At 42.8% G+C, this 14004-nt stretch overlaps 1 protein-coding gene across 4 annotated transcripts; it reads right to left on the bottom strand.

The window, feature by feature from the left end:
• Window positions 1-9: 9 nt before the first annotated feature.
• On the bottom strand, window positions 10-12028 carry LOC115158293 (UBX domain-containing protein 6). Of its 4 annotated transcripts, none has more exons than XM_029707063.1 (12): window positions 11912-12028; window positions 11636-11746; window positions 10529-10686; window positions 10319-10389; window positions 9487-9609; window positions 9210-9307; window positions 8833-8908; window positions 8293-8377; window positions 4664-4883; window positions 4364-4494; window positions 1232-1380; window positions 10-1125 (listed from the first exon to the last, which is right to left on the bottom strand). In XM_029707063.1, exons 1-12 carry the CDS (start codon window positions 11968-11970, stop codon window positions 1000-1002), a joined length of 1407 nt encoding a protein of 468 aa, XP_029562923.1. In that variant the 5' UTR covers window positions 11971-12028; the 3' UTR covers window positions 10-999. The 4 variants fall into 4 exon arrangements, with proteins under 4 accessions (XP_029562923.1, XP_029562925.1, XP_029562924.1 ...); XM_029707065.1 differs by having other exon boundaries at window positions 11882-11916; XM_029707064.1 differs by lacking the exon at window positions 11912-12028 and having other exon boundaries at window positions 11636-11875.
• Window positions 12029-14004: the final 1976 nt, after the last annotated feature.

The raw sequence follows: 14004 nt of genomic DNA, 5'->3' as shown, positions 1-14004 counted from the left end.
GTGCAGCCATTTGCAAATCATAAATGTTTCTTTTATTATGGGGGATAAAGCAATATCTTGATGCAACCTTCATCTTTATTACAGGCAGGTTTAAAAGCAACAAAACATGACTGAGCTTTGATACCTAGACAGAGCATGACCTTCATTTTCTAGTTGTTCTTTAACAAGGTTAGGAAAACATTACTTGGTACATTTGCTAATTGCTGCTGTTCATGTTCGGACTGAACTGAAACATTGGAGGTTACGCATGAACGTGCTGTGAGGAGAGGTAGGTTGTTGTCATTCCAGCCATCACCTGGGATAAGCCTCAGCAAAAAAAAATATTTTGGTTACATACAGTACTAACCATCACCACTATCACAGATTTCCATGCTGCTGAAATCAAATAACATTCTTGATAATTTAGAAATATAATAGGAAATTACTCTATTGAATGAGGGTTTTGTAAGTCATTCAATTAAGAAAGCTTCTAACATCAGGAGCTCTCCAGTAACCTTCACTTTTAAGGTACTGGTATAACTTAATGCTTGCTGCTGTAATCTTAGTGTTTGAGGTCCAAAATAGAATATTACAAGTTCTCTTAAATAAAATAGCTTAACTGTTATACATTGTGGTCCACAGCTAGTCTGGCTCACAAAAACAGCAACTGAAACCTTATAATTCGACAACCAGTCTAGTCTCCACCACCCATTCGTTCATATGTAAAGCTAGTATTGTATGTCAGTATTTGTTGCGTAAGCAGGATGCGGAGCAGAAGAGTGACACTGAAAACAGAATCTCATACCATGCTGAGCTCTCTGTAGGAGTAAGGGAGCCATTTCAGATCATCCTACATTCAAGGTACAATACAAAAAAACACTGCATGGCATTATGTCTCCTCTTAGAAACCCCTGTTATCGTTTCCTTTAAAGGATTAGTTGTGTATTTCTACAGCCTTTGAAATGTGGTTTGGGGATGAAGGTGTCATCTCCAACCTGGAGGTGGAGACGCAGGGACAGTTCAGCCAAGGGTTCGAATATTCTTCAGTAGCTCTGGCTTGAGGAGTGCAGGACCCTTTCCAACAGCAGCAGAAATGTCCGCTTGCACTGCGGCATCCCAAGAAAATGTCAGCAGAACCGCAGGGACCTCCGAGAGAGAGGCATTAGTCAGCACCTTGTACAACAAAAGTACATTTATTGCATTGCTTATTTTGCCTGATATTTACATTTCTGAAAAAAATGTCTCTGCTTACCAGGCTACATTCATTCAGGGCCAACTCTTGGTCCTCCCGGAGTTTGTGTCCTCCTGGCGCCACCAGCTCAAAGGGCTGCCAGCCGTCCACCAGGGAGTCCCGCACAAACTGGAAGAGCACAGACACCTTGTCCCAGGCCAGGAAGGTGCCTGAAGGGCAAAATGTGAAAATGGAGGCACTGTGCTTTTACCTGTATTTACAGCATTATCCACTAGCGTTGCTGCAGGTAGAAAATTCTACTAAATGTTCTGTACTTAACCCAAGCAGTCTCCAATCAATGTCTGGTTGTGCATGTGAGTTTGGGGGGGAATCGTCTAAGCCAGGGGACGCGTAACTCTGCAAATGTTAAATCGCACAAAACCTATTATTTGGCAGGAATACTATTTGTAGATCAGTGATCCTACACCTCACTTTGTTCAAGCTGATTCGCCAACGGACTATGGAAGTTACATTGTAACGCAGTTTGTGAGTTTTGTGCAATTAAGGTGCACAGAGCTACGAGTCCTACTGCCAAATAAATCTAAGAATGATAGTCAGTGTCAAGTTATAAGCACCTCCATGCATTTGACTGGTGAATAGCTACAGTACACCAGCTGTTGGAAACCTTAAACATTCTTTGCTCAAATGTTTATACAGTACAAGTAAAACGTTTGGACACACCTACTCATTCAAGGGTTTTTCTTAATTTTTACTATTTTCTCCATTGTAGAATAATAGTGAAGACATCAAAGCTATGGAATCATGTAGTAACCAAAAAAGTGTTATCAACATATATTTTATATTTGAGATTCTTCAAAGTAGCCACCCTTTGCCTTGATGACAGCTTTGCATACTCTTGGCATTCTCTCAACCAGCTTCATGAGGAATGCTTTTCCAATAGTCTTGAAGGAGTTCCCACATATGCTGAGCACTTCTTGGCTGCTTTTCCTTCACTCTGCAGTCCAAATCATCTCAAACCATTTCAATTGGGTTGAGATCAGGTGATTGTGAGGCCAGGTCATCTGATGCAGCACTCCATCACTCTCCTTGGTCAAATAGCCTGTGGGTTTGTTTTGGGTCATTGTCCTGTTGAAAAACAAATGATAGTCCCACTAAGCACAAACCAGATGGGATGGCGTATCACTGCAGAATGCTGTGGTAGCCATGCTGGTTAAGTGTGCCTTGAATTCTAAATAAATCACAAACGTGTCACCAGCAAAGCACCCCCACACCTCCTCAATGCTTCACGGTGGGAACTACACATACGGATATAATCCATTCACCTACTCTGCGTCTCACAAAGACACAGCGGTTGGAAACAAAAAGTTCAAATTTATACTCAGACCAAAGGACAGATTTCCACCGGTCTAATGTCCATTGCTAGTGTTTCTTGGCCCAAGCAAGTCTCTTCTTATTGGTGTCTTTTAGTAGTGGTTTCTTTGTAGCAATTTGACCATGAAGGCCGGATTCATGCAGTCTCCTCTGAACAGTTGATGTTGAGATGTGTCTGTTACTTGAACTCTGTGAAGCATTTATTTGGGCTGCAATCTGAGGCTAGTAACTAATGAACTTATCCTCTGCAGCTGAGGTAACTCTGGGTCTTCCTTTCCTGTGCCAGTCCTCATTAGAGCCAGCTTCATCATAGCGTGATGGTTTTTGCAAGTGCACTTTTTTTATTTTACCTTTATTTAACTAGGCAAGTCAGTTAAGAACAAATTCTTATTTACAATGATGGCCTACCGGGGAAATGCCTTGTTCAGGGGCAGAACAACAGATTTGTACCTTGTCAGCTCGGGGATTCGATCTAGCAACTTTTCGGTTACTGGCCCAACGCTCTTGAAGAAACTTTCAAAGTTCCTGAAATGTTCTGGATTGACTGACCTTCATGTCTTAAAGTAATGATGGACTGTCGTTTCTCTTTGCTTATTTGAGCTGTTCTTGCCATAATATGGACTTGGTCTTTTATCAAACAGGCCCATCTTCTTTATACCACCCCTACCTTGTCACAACTGATTGGCTCAAACGTATAAAGGAAATAAATTCCACAAATTAACAATGCACACCTGTTAATTGAAATGGCTTCCAGGTGACTACCTCATGAAGCTGGTTGAGAGAATGCCAAGAGTGTGCAAAGATGTCATCAAGGCAAAGGGTGACTACTTTGAAGAACCTCAAATATAAAAAAAGATGTTGATTTATTTAATACTTTTTTACTTACTACATGATTCCATATGTGTTATTTCATAGTTTTGATGTCTTCACTATTATTCTACAATGTAGAAAATAGTACAAATAAAGAAAAGCCCTGGAATGAGTAGGTGTGTCCAAACTTGACTGGTACGGTCTATCACAGTGCTATCCGTTTTGTCACCAAAGCCCCTGATACCACCCACCACTGCGGGTGGTATGCTCTAGTCAGCTGGCACTCGCTACATATTCGTCGCCAGACCCACTGGCTCCAGGTCATCTATAAGTCTATGCTAGGTAAAGCTCCGCCTTATCTCAGCCCACTGGTCACGATAACAACACCCACCCGTAGCACACGCTCCAGCAGGTATATCTCACTGGTCATCCCCAAAGCCAACATCTCCTTTGCCTTCCAGTTCTCTGCTGCCAATGACTGGAACGAATTGCAAAAATTTCTGAAGCTGGAGACTCATATCTCCCTCACTAACTTTAAACATCAGTTATCTGAGCAGCTAACTGAGCAGCTTACCGATCGCTGCAGCTGTACATAGCCCATATGTAAATAGCCCATCCAATCTACCTACCTCATCCCCATAGTTTTTATTTACTTTTCTGCTCTTTTGCACACCAGTATTTCTACTTGCACATCATCATCTGCACATCTATCACTCCAGTGTTAATTTGCTAAATTGTAATTACTTCGCTACTATGGCCTATTTATTGCCTTACCTCACGCCATTTGCACACTTTCTTTTTTCTATTGTGTTATTGACTGTACGCTTGTTTATTCCATGTGTAACTCTGTGTTGTTGTTTGTGTCGCACTGCTTTGCTTTATCTTGGCCAGGTCGCAGTTGTAAATGAGAACTTGTTCTCAAATAGCCTACCTGGTGAAATAAAATATATATATATTTTAAACTATTTCTGCTTATCACATTAAAGTAGGTGTTTGCTGGCAGATACAGACCCTGCAGTATGTTTCCATCAGGCAGTCGTATTCTCAGCAGGGTGTAGTTGTATTTCCTCCTCTCCCTCTGCTCCTCTCTCTCCCGCATGGCCTTGGTACGCAGCATGGCGTTCTTCTCCACCGCCTCGCTCCTGAATACCACACACAACCACCATGACTTTATCTTACAAACAAAATAGTCATAACCGGAACAAACCACCCAACAATAATACACGTCATGTGCACTAACGGAGTGTACCTTACACAATAACAAATACAATTATTATCGTAGTATCAGTGCCATCCGTGAGTTGTCCATACTTTTGCTGCTGCTCCCTCTTGAGCTCCTCTGCAGTGAGGTTGTAGAACTCTGGGGGTAGTTCGAAACGCATGGCGTTGGGGGAGGGTCTGAAGGCCTGGGGCTGGTGGTCCAGCTGGGCTCTGACTGGCTCTCCCCTTTGCAGCCGGTCCATACTCTCCTTCATCACCTCCAGGGCCTCCGGGTCATGCTCCATCAGCACCAGGAACTCTTCACTCTCCTCTGGGAAGGCAAGATGAATCTGCAATTATTATCCCGGGTACCACTTATAGCAGTGGTTCTCAACTGGTTTTGTATTGGAATCCAAATTGAATCAGGTTGTCTCGATCCAATATTTGCATCGCTTTTTGTTGTTGATGTCGTCAAAGATGCAATCTGGAAAACTATTTTGATAGTAAATGTAGCAATTATATGACAAGGGAACAACAGTCCCACCGTTTTCATTGTCAATAAATCCATTTTGCACATACAGTTGAAGTCGGAAGTTTACATACACTTAGGTTGGAGTCATTAAAACGAGTTTTTCAACCACTCCACAAATTTCTTGTTAACAAACTGTAGTTTTGGCAAGTCAAATAGAACATCTACTTTGTGCATGACAAGTCATTTTTCCAACAATTGTTTACAGACAGATTATTTCACTTATAATTCACTGCATCACAATTCCAGTGGGTCAGAAGTTTACATACACTAAGTTGACTGTGCCTTTAAACAGCTTGGAAAATTCCAGAAAATGATGCCATGGCTTTAGAAGCTTCTGATAGGCTAATTGACATAATTTGAGTCAATTGGAGGTGTACCTGTGGATGTATTTCAAGGCCTACCTTCAAACTCAGTGCCTCTTTGCTTGACATCATGGGAAAATCAAAAGAAATCAGCCAAGACCTCATAAAAAAAATTGTAGACCTCCACAAGTCTGGTTCATCCTTGGGAGAAATTTCCAAACGCCTGAAGGTACCAAGTTCATCTGTACAAACAATAGTACGCAAGTATAAACACCATGGGACCACGCAGCCGTCATACCGCTCAGGAAGGAGATGCGTTCTGTCTCCTAGAGATGAACGTACTTTGGTGCAAAAAGTGCAAATCAATCCCAGAACAGCAAAGGACCTTGTGAAGATTCTGGAGGAAACAGGTACAAAAGTATCAATATCCACAGTAAAACGAGTCTTATATTGACATAACCTGAAAGGCCACTCAGCAAGGAAGAAGCCACTGCTCCAAAACCGCCATAAAAAAGCCAGACTACAGTTTGCAACTGCACATGGGGACAAAAATCGTATTTTTTGGAGAAATGTCCTCTGGTCTGATGAAACAAAAATAGAACTGTTTGGCCATAATGACCATCGTTATGTTTGGAGGAAAAAGGGGGAGGCTTGCAAGCCGAAGAACACCATCTCAACCGTGAAGCACGGGGGTGGCAGTATCATGTTGTGGGGGTGCTTTGCTGCAGGAGGGACTGGTGCACTTCACAAAATAGATGTTGATATATTGAAGCAACATCTCAAGACATCAGTCAGGAAGTTAAAGCTTGGTCGCAGATGGGTCTTCCAAATGGACAATGATCCCAAGCTTACTTCCAAAGTTGTGGCAAAATGGCTTAAGGACAACAAAGTCAAGGTATTGGAGTGGCCATCACAAAGCCCTGACCTCAATCCCATAGAAAATCTGTGGGCAGAACTGAAAAAGCGTGTGCAAGCAAGGAGGCCTACAAACCTGACTCAGTTACACCAGCTCTGTCAGGAGGAATGGGCCAAAATACACCCAACTTATTGTGGGAAGCTTGTGGAAGGCCACCTGAAACATGTGACCCAAGTTAAACAACGTAAAGGCAATGCTACCAAAAACGAATTGAGTGTAGGTAAACTTCTGACCCACTGGGAATGTGATGAACGAAATAAAAGCTGAAATAAATCATTCTCTCAACTATTATTCTGACATTTCACATTCTTATAATAAAGTGGTGATCCTAACTGACCTAAGACTGGGAAGTTTTACTAGGATTAAATGTCAGGAATTCTGAAAAACTGAATTTAAATGTATTTGGCTAAGGTATGTAAACTTCCGACTTCAACTGTATTCTTGATGAAGAATGTTAAGCTCACTGGTTTGAGACCCCCCCCCAAAATCTACCAAATCCACTAAGTAGTGCTGCTAATAACTCTATATTGAAAATACTGTGAGTAAAATTGTTCAGAGGATAAATTATGAAAGAAAATATAGGTTTCTTATCATTTTTACCCACTTTCTACCTGGTTTTAGTTTTGACTGGAGTATAATATACACTACATTACCAAAAAGGTATGTGGACACCTGCTCGTCGAACATCTCATTCCAAGATCATGGGCATTAATATGGAGTTGGTCCCTTCTTTGCTGCTATAACAGCCTTCACTCTTCTGGGAAGGCTTTCCACTAAATGTTGGAACATTGCTGCGGGGACTTGCTTCCATTCAGCCACAAGATCATCAGTGAGGTTGGGCACCGATGTTGGGCGATTAGGCCTGGCTCGCAGTCGGCGTTCCAATTCATCCCAAAGGTGTTCGATGGGGTTGAGGTCAGGGCTCTGTACAGGCCAATCAAGTTCTTCCACATCGATCTCGACAAACCATTGCTTTGTGCACGGGGACATTGTCATGCTGAAACAGATAGGGGCCTTCCCCCTGTTGCCACAAAGTTGGAAGCACAGAATCATCTAGAATGCCAATGTATGCTGTAGCGTTAAGATTTCCCCCTGGAATTAAGGGACCTAGCCCGAACCATAAAAAACAGCCCCAGACCATTATTCCTCCTCCACCAAACTTTACAGTTGGCACTATGTGTTCGGGCAGGTTGCGTTCTTCTGGCATCCGCCAAACCCAGATTTATCCTTCAGACTGCCAGATGATGAAGTGTGATTCATTACTCCAGAGAACATGTTTCCCCTGCTCCAGAGTCCAATGGCAAGTTTTACACTACTCCAGCCGACACTTGGCATTGCGCATGGTGATCTTAGGCTTGTGTGCAGCTGCTCGGCCATGGAAACCCATTTCATTAACCTCCTGAAGAACAGTTATTGTGCTGACGTTGCTTCCGCAGGCAGTTTGGAACTCAGTAGTGAGTGTTGCAACCAAGGACAGACGATTTTTACGTGCCTCGCGCTTCAGCACTCGGTGGTCCCGTTCTGTGTGCTTGTGTGGCCTACCACTTCGCGGCTAAGCCGTTGTTGCGCCTAAACATTTCCAGTTCACAATAACAGCACTTACAGTTGAGCGGGGCAGCTCTAGCAGGGCAGAAATTTGACGAACTGACTTGTTGGAAAGGTGCCATGTTGAAAGTCACTGAGCTCTTCGGGAAGGCCCTTTTACTGACAATGTTTGTCTATGGAGATTGCATGGCAGTGTGCTCGATTTTATACACCCAACAGCAATGGGTGTGGCTGAAATAGCCGAATCCACAAATTTGAAAAGGGTGTCCACATACTTTTGTGTGTATATATATATAGTGTATTTAAAAAAAAAATATCCGACACTCATTTAAAACCTCCCGCGACACACCAGCTGAGAATTGCTGCCCTTTAGTATGACTCTGCAGATACATACTAGGCCACACAGACAATAGGAAGCACAGATTTTGCATTTGTATGGATTTACCCTGTCCCTCCACATCCAGCATGATGCTCTGAAAGCCCACAGCCTGCAAGAACTCCCGACTGCCCTCCACAGTCTTCACCTTCTCCTAAGGAGAGAGAGAGATCAGAGAGAGAGCGAGAGAGATCAGAGAGATCAGAGAGAGAGCGAGAGAGATCAGAGAGAGAGCGAGAGAGATTAGAGAGCGAGATCAGAGAGAGAGAGAGAGCGAGATCAGAGAGAGAGAGAGAGAGCGAGATCAGAGAGAGAGAGAGAGCGAGATCAGAGAGAGAGCGAGATCAGAGAGAGCGAGATCAGAGAGAGAGCGAGATCAGAGAGAGAGCGAGATCAGAGAGAGAGATCAGAGAGAGAGAGAGAGATCAGAGAGAGAGAGAGAGAGATCAGAGAGAGAGATCAGAGAGAGAGAGATCAGAGAGAGAGAGAGAGAGAGAGATCAGAGAGAGAGAGAGAGAGAGATCAGAGAGAGAGAGAGAGAGAGATGAATGGACCACACTGACAGAAAACATTGAGTCTCACATTACCCTCCTTATGACTCAAATGTACCTGGAACACCTTGTTACTGAGTTTGATCTTCCTGTACTTCTCCTCTGTGGGGTTCTTACAGATGTTTTCAATGTACCTGAGAGGATGGGAGAAAATTATGGGAAGTCAGGACACTCATCGCATGAACTCTTGTCAACATGACAATATAAATCACACATTATAGCAGGGTTTCCCAAACTCGGTCCTGGGGCCCCCCTGGGTGCACATGTTTTTTGCCCTAGCACTACACAGCTGATTCAAGGAATCAAAGCTTGATGATGAATTGGTTATTTGAATCAGCTGTGAAGTGCTAGGGCAAAAACCAAAAACGTACACTCAGGGGGGCCCCAGGACAGAGTTTGGGAAACCCTGCATTATAGGACAGTTCCATTTCTCACTTGCTTATGATGTCCACTGCAGCCTTGACTTTCTCCCTGTCCTTGTTGAAGGTATGGACCATCATTATGGAAGCCTCCACTGCGTCCTCTTCAAACCGCTGTTGGACAAGACAAGGTTTATCATGTGTATTCAGTCAGGACCATACTAATGAAAAAGGAGGGTTTGTGGCAAATTAGTGTTAAGGCTTTTGACATCAATTCTTCATGTCAGTCAAAATCAGATAATGCAATCATGACATCATATGACTTTAAAAAGAAGAATCACTTTCAGTCCTACCATGAAAATGGCCTCTTTAATGTGCACTTCTCTCTCGCTCTTAGTTAAGGTGGCTCCAGTAAGCGGGCAGGTGAAATACACACCTGTTACTGAGAGAAATTCCGGATCCTTAACACTGGAGCCCTACAAAAGACGACACATACTAGCTATAAATAACAACTCAATGGCAGTAGTGGCACAATAATTTATATGTGAGCAACAGTAACATGCTGACCACACCGCTCGCGTTGGTAAATAAATGTACACATACATGTTATTCAATCATTGCACCCACACTGGTCAGGTGCCCGCGTCTGCGTAGACAGGTGCTAAAATAGAACTTGGTTATATTTGTGACGCTTGACTCGCTGCAAGCCCCGCCTCTCCCATCTCCTCATTGGTTTTTAGCAGCATATACCCACATGGGTGATTGAAAGATGAACTGAGGTCCACACTCCAGGCCAGTTGGTAGTGGTAATGCACCTTAAAGATGGTTGCCAACTGCCATATAAAGTCGAAAGAAGAAGCCTGAAGGAGGGAAGATTAGTAGAAACTAACTTTATCCTTTTATCTGTGAATAATTGTCAGAGTAGAGGACCTTGTGCATTTCAGGTAAAATAACAACCCAATGTGTATACCCCAGGACAAATTAGCAAGCTAAATTGCCATAAATGTTTAATGCTTTTCAACCTGTCCCCAAATTAATATAGTCGGTTCAGAGTTTGTTTTGATATTTCAAACTGCGTGTCCTGATTGCATCTGGTGTGGGTGGACAAACTCAAATAGCGCGCAATGGAGTGTGCGGTCTGGTCAGCATGTAAGGGGAAATGTATTCATGTAATGTATTCCTTGCCTCAACAGCTGTTATCTTTTCCTTCTCAGTCGCTGCTACTGCTGCAGCTTCTGCCTCAAGCTCTCTTTTCACTGTGGAGTGATAAATAAAGAAAGACCATTAACCCACAGCCCAGTTCTCTATTTCTGACCACTGATGTGAAACACCTCCACGGCTTTGACATCATCAGTCATTCAAGCAGCAGTTGTTGGATGCATAGGAATCGCTCACCCTGGAGCCGGATGGCATCCTGTGAGGTTTGTGCCCGTGGGCGTGGCTGCCCCTCGATCCTGGCCAGAGCTGCAGCCCCTGCCTTCTGAGCTCCTTCAGTGGGAGCAGCATGACGGGGCTTGGCAGGGCCACTGTTCTGCACCACTCGGGGCTTGGAGCTGCAGGGAACAGAAGGGGCCACGTTCACCATTTGACTGCACTTACACTTCATGCTGTGATGTATAAAGTTACATGGCTTGTTAGCTAAACTCACAAGGGTTTGCATTTAATAGAACAGGCTATGATGATGTAGTCTAGCTGATACCAAACTCAAAGTCCTCCTGACTTCAGAGTCTGGAAAGGCTGTTTTGATTTTATTGGCACGATGAGTTGATAATGAAGTGGGCTTTTACTGTTTGGTTCTCCTCTGGCTCTTTCTCACGCCATGTGTCTTTCTTTTACACCTGCTACGTTAGGTTACTCTCAATCAAACACCCACAGACCCCGAGAGCTGCCCCCTTCCATTACATCTGTTACGGTTTCAATCCAAACGAGAGGTCTCAAACATAGAAATATTATATTTTGTTCTCAACCCCCCAGGAAATTGTGTTGTTGTTGAGAGAACCAATCAATGCCTCCGCTCAATTACTGAGCGAATATCGCATTAACAAACGGCCTCCTTTCCAGACCAGTGAGTCACAGCTCTTCCTCCATAGAGATCCTATTAAATTGGTCCGTGCTACCCGGGATGTCCCCATTGAAGTTGACACGCTAAATGGTTAGGGTAGGGCCGTCCCAAGGATAACGGAGAGCACTGACCCTATTAAATTAGAATTTAATTAACGTTATAAAGTATTACAATTCCTGACTATGTCTTCTTCGCTGTGTGGTGGCGTAAACCAGGCTAATGTAACGATGATGCACCCTGTCCAGAACACTAGAAAAACAAACATAACGGAGCCCATTCAAGTGACGGGGAAGGCAACTCTACGAATCAGACATACCATATACTTGCGGTGTCGATTATATAAACATCTTTTCAACAACTGAACTATCAACAGCATGAGCAAAGCCGTTAACGTTAGCTGGCTACGTTAGCGTGCTAGCTCACTAGAAAAGTTTGTTTACCTGCCGCCTTCTGCGAGTTTCTTTCCTGGCCCCGCTGACTTGAATTTTATATCTTTCTTTATGTCCTCGAAAAACTTCTTCATTGTTGACTGTTTTTCACAAGAAAATAACCTGAAATACAGCACAGCTGAATGAGAAAAGCTTAGTATATTCTTTACATCAAAATGCAAGGTTCGTTACCACAGCCACAACGTCATATTCCGCCTATTTCGACAATGTATTCTTAAATGTGATTTTAAACCTAACCTTAATCAAAATTGTAACCTTATGCCTAACCGTAAATGAAGATCAGAAAGCAAATGTTTGTTTTTATCAATTTTTACAATATAGCACATTTGGACTTTGTGGCTATGCTATCTAGTGAAACTCTGAAAGGAAGAGGAAACGGGTCTGTCCACGAAGTAGTAATACATGATGTACAGCGGCCTCTGGTGGTCTGGATGTACAATCATGCGGTTGCGTTCCAATGAAATAAATACGTTTTTCTCAATTGCGTACAAGCAATTTTGGGATCTATGTTGAAACGTATCTATAGCAGAACAGCAATTATCAAATGCTCAAATACATAAACAGAACTTCTGATAATTTTCTTGCCTTTGTACCTGACTTGCATATCTTAGACCATCTTTTGCAAAACTTTAAATACAAATGTAATCAGTGAATACAAAATTCAGTGTTTAGCGGGGGCTTTTCTAGGATTTAAAGACATTGGGGGCATAGCCCAAAGCCAGTAGGGGGGTCTCCCCGGGGAGGAATTTCAATAGCTAAATGCATTCATTTGTTGCACTTTGAGATTAATATTGAGAGATTAGAACATTGAGATTTTAGATAGGTAACTTGCACCTTCCACAGCAGACACTGCCAGTACTCAATTACATTTCCTACTGTGGATCTCTCTACTCTGGAACACTCTTTACTCTCTACTCTGGAACACATAGCCTACATCTACAGTGTATTGCCAAAAAACACTCAACATCAGACAGACTCTGACCTGTCCAATAAGCCAAAACTGATGAAAGAATCCCACAGTACCCAAACTGTCTCTCTCTCTCTTGCTCTCTCTCTCTCTCTCTCTCTCTCTCTCTCTCTCTCTCTCTCTCTCTCTCTCTCTCTCTCTCTCTCTCTCACACACACACACACACACACTGTGCAGTAATTCGAATCCATAGAGCAGCTTTAAGTGATACAGTCTACTGTGTGCTCACACTTCCTCTGCCTCTCTCCATCACTTTCTCTGTGTCGTCTGTTGTTGTCTCTCGTCTCTCCTCTTCTGTTGCTGTCTCTTAGTATTCTATGTTGCTGTCGCTTGTCTACCATCCTCTCTCATCCTGTCCTCTTTGAAAAACGTGTAAAAGTAAACAATTGTTTTAATAGTAATTTCACCTCACCATGTTTTACTTTTCACTGTCTATATTTCACTTCTTATAATACGTGCAAATAAATACAAGTAATTAGAATCTATAGAGCAGCTTGAAGTGATTTTAACCTTTATTTAACTAGGCAAGTCAGTTAAGAACAAATTCTTATTTTCAATGACAGCCTAGGAACAGTGGGTTAATGACAGATTTTTTCCTTGTCAACTCAGGGGTTTGATCTTGCAACCTTTCAGTTACTAGTCCAACACTCTAACCACTAGGCTACCCTGCCGCCCAGCCTACTATGTGCTCAATCCACATCCATCTTCCTTCATTTTCTCTGGGTCTTGTTAGGGCTGTTGCAGTGACGGTATTACTGCCACACCGGCAGTCATCAGAAGTCATGACCATAGTAAAATTCCATGTGACCACGGTAATCCCCTCTTATGCACTCTGGACATGCTTTGGTAGTACCCAACTCAGTAACAACCAACAGGTCCTAATTGCCTTGTACTCAGGGCTCTATTGTCCCTCTAACCACTCTGACATCAATGCAAATACAATCTAAAATCACATCAAACACTTATCAAAACAGTAGGTCTATCATACTTACATACTTAGGCCTATCAAACTCACATAACTGTGATTATCAATTTGAAGAAATAAGTTCAACAGCAGGTTGAAACTGAGTGTAAAACATGATAGTTCTGGATGTTGTTTGAAAGCCTAACACAACAAAATAGACAGTGCTAAGGTGATGATTAATTCAAAACATCCATATGCATATTAAAGGTTATGCATACGCATGTGCTTATGAGCCCAAGCCCGTTTTTGAAATTATTTTTGATTTTTTGGGGGGGGGGGGGGTTAGAAGGATTACTTTATCCTATCCCAGGTATACCTCTTTAAGGAATACCTGGGATAGGATAAAGTAATCCTTCTAACCCCCCCCCCCCCCCAAAAGATCTAGATGCACTATTGTAAAGTGGTTGTTCCACTGGATATCATAAGGTG

The sequence above is a fragment of the Salmo trutta genome, chromosome 22 (genome assembly GCF_901001165.1).
Source record: "Salmo trutta chromosome 22, fSalTru1.1, whole genome shotgun sequence".
Taxonomy (NCBI): domain Eukaryota; kingdom Metazoa; phylum Chordata; class Actinopteri; order Salmoniformes; family Salmonidae; genus Salmo; species Salmo trutta.
Note: the sequence above shows the minus strand (reverse complement) of the source record. Positions and strands in the feature narration are given on the sequence as shown.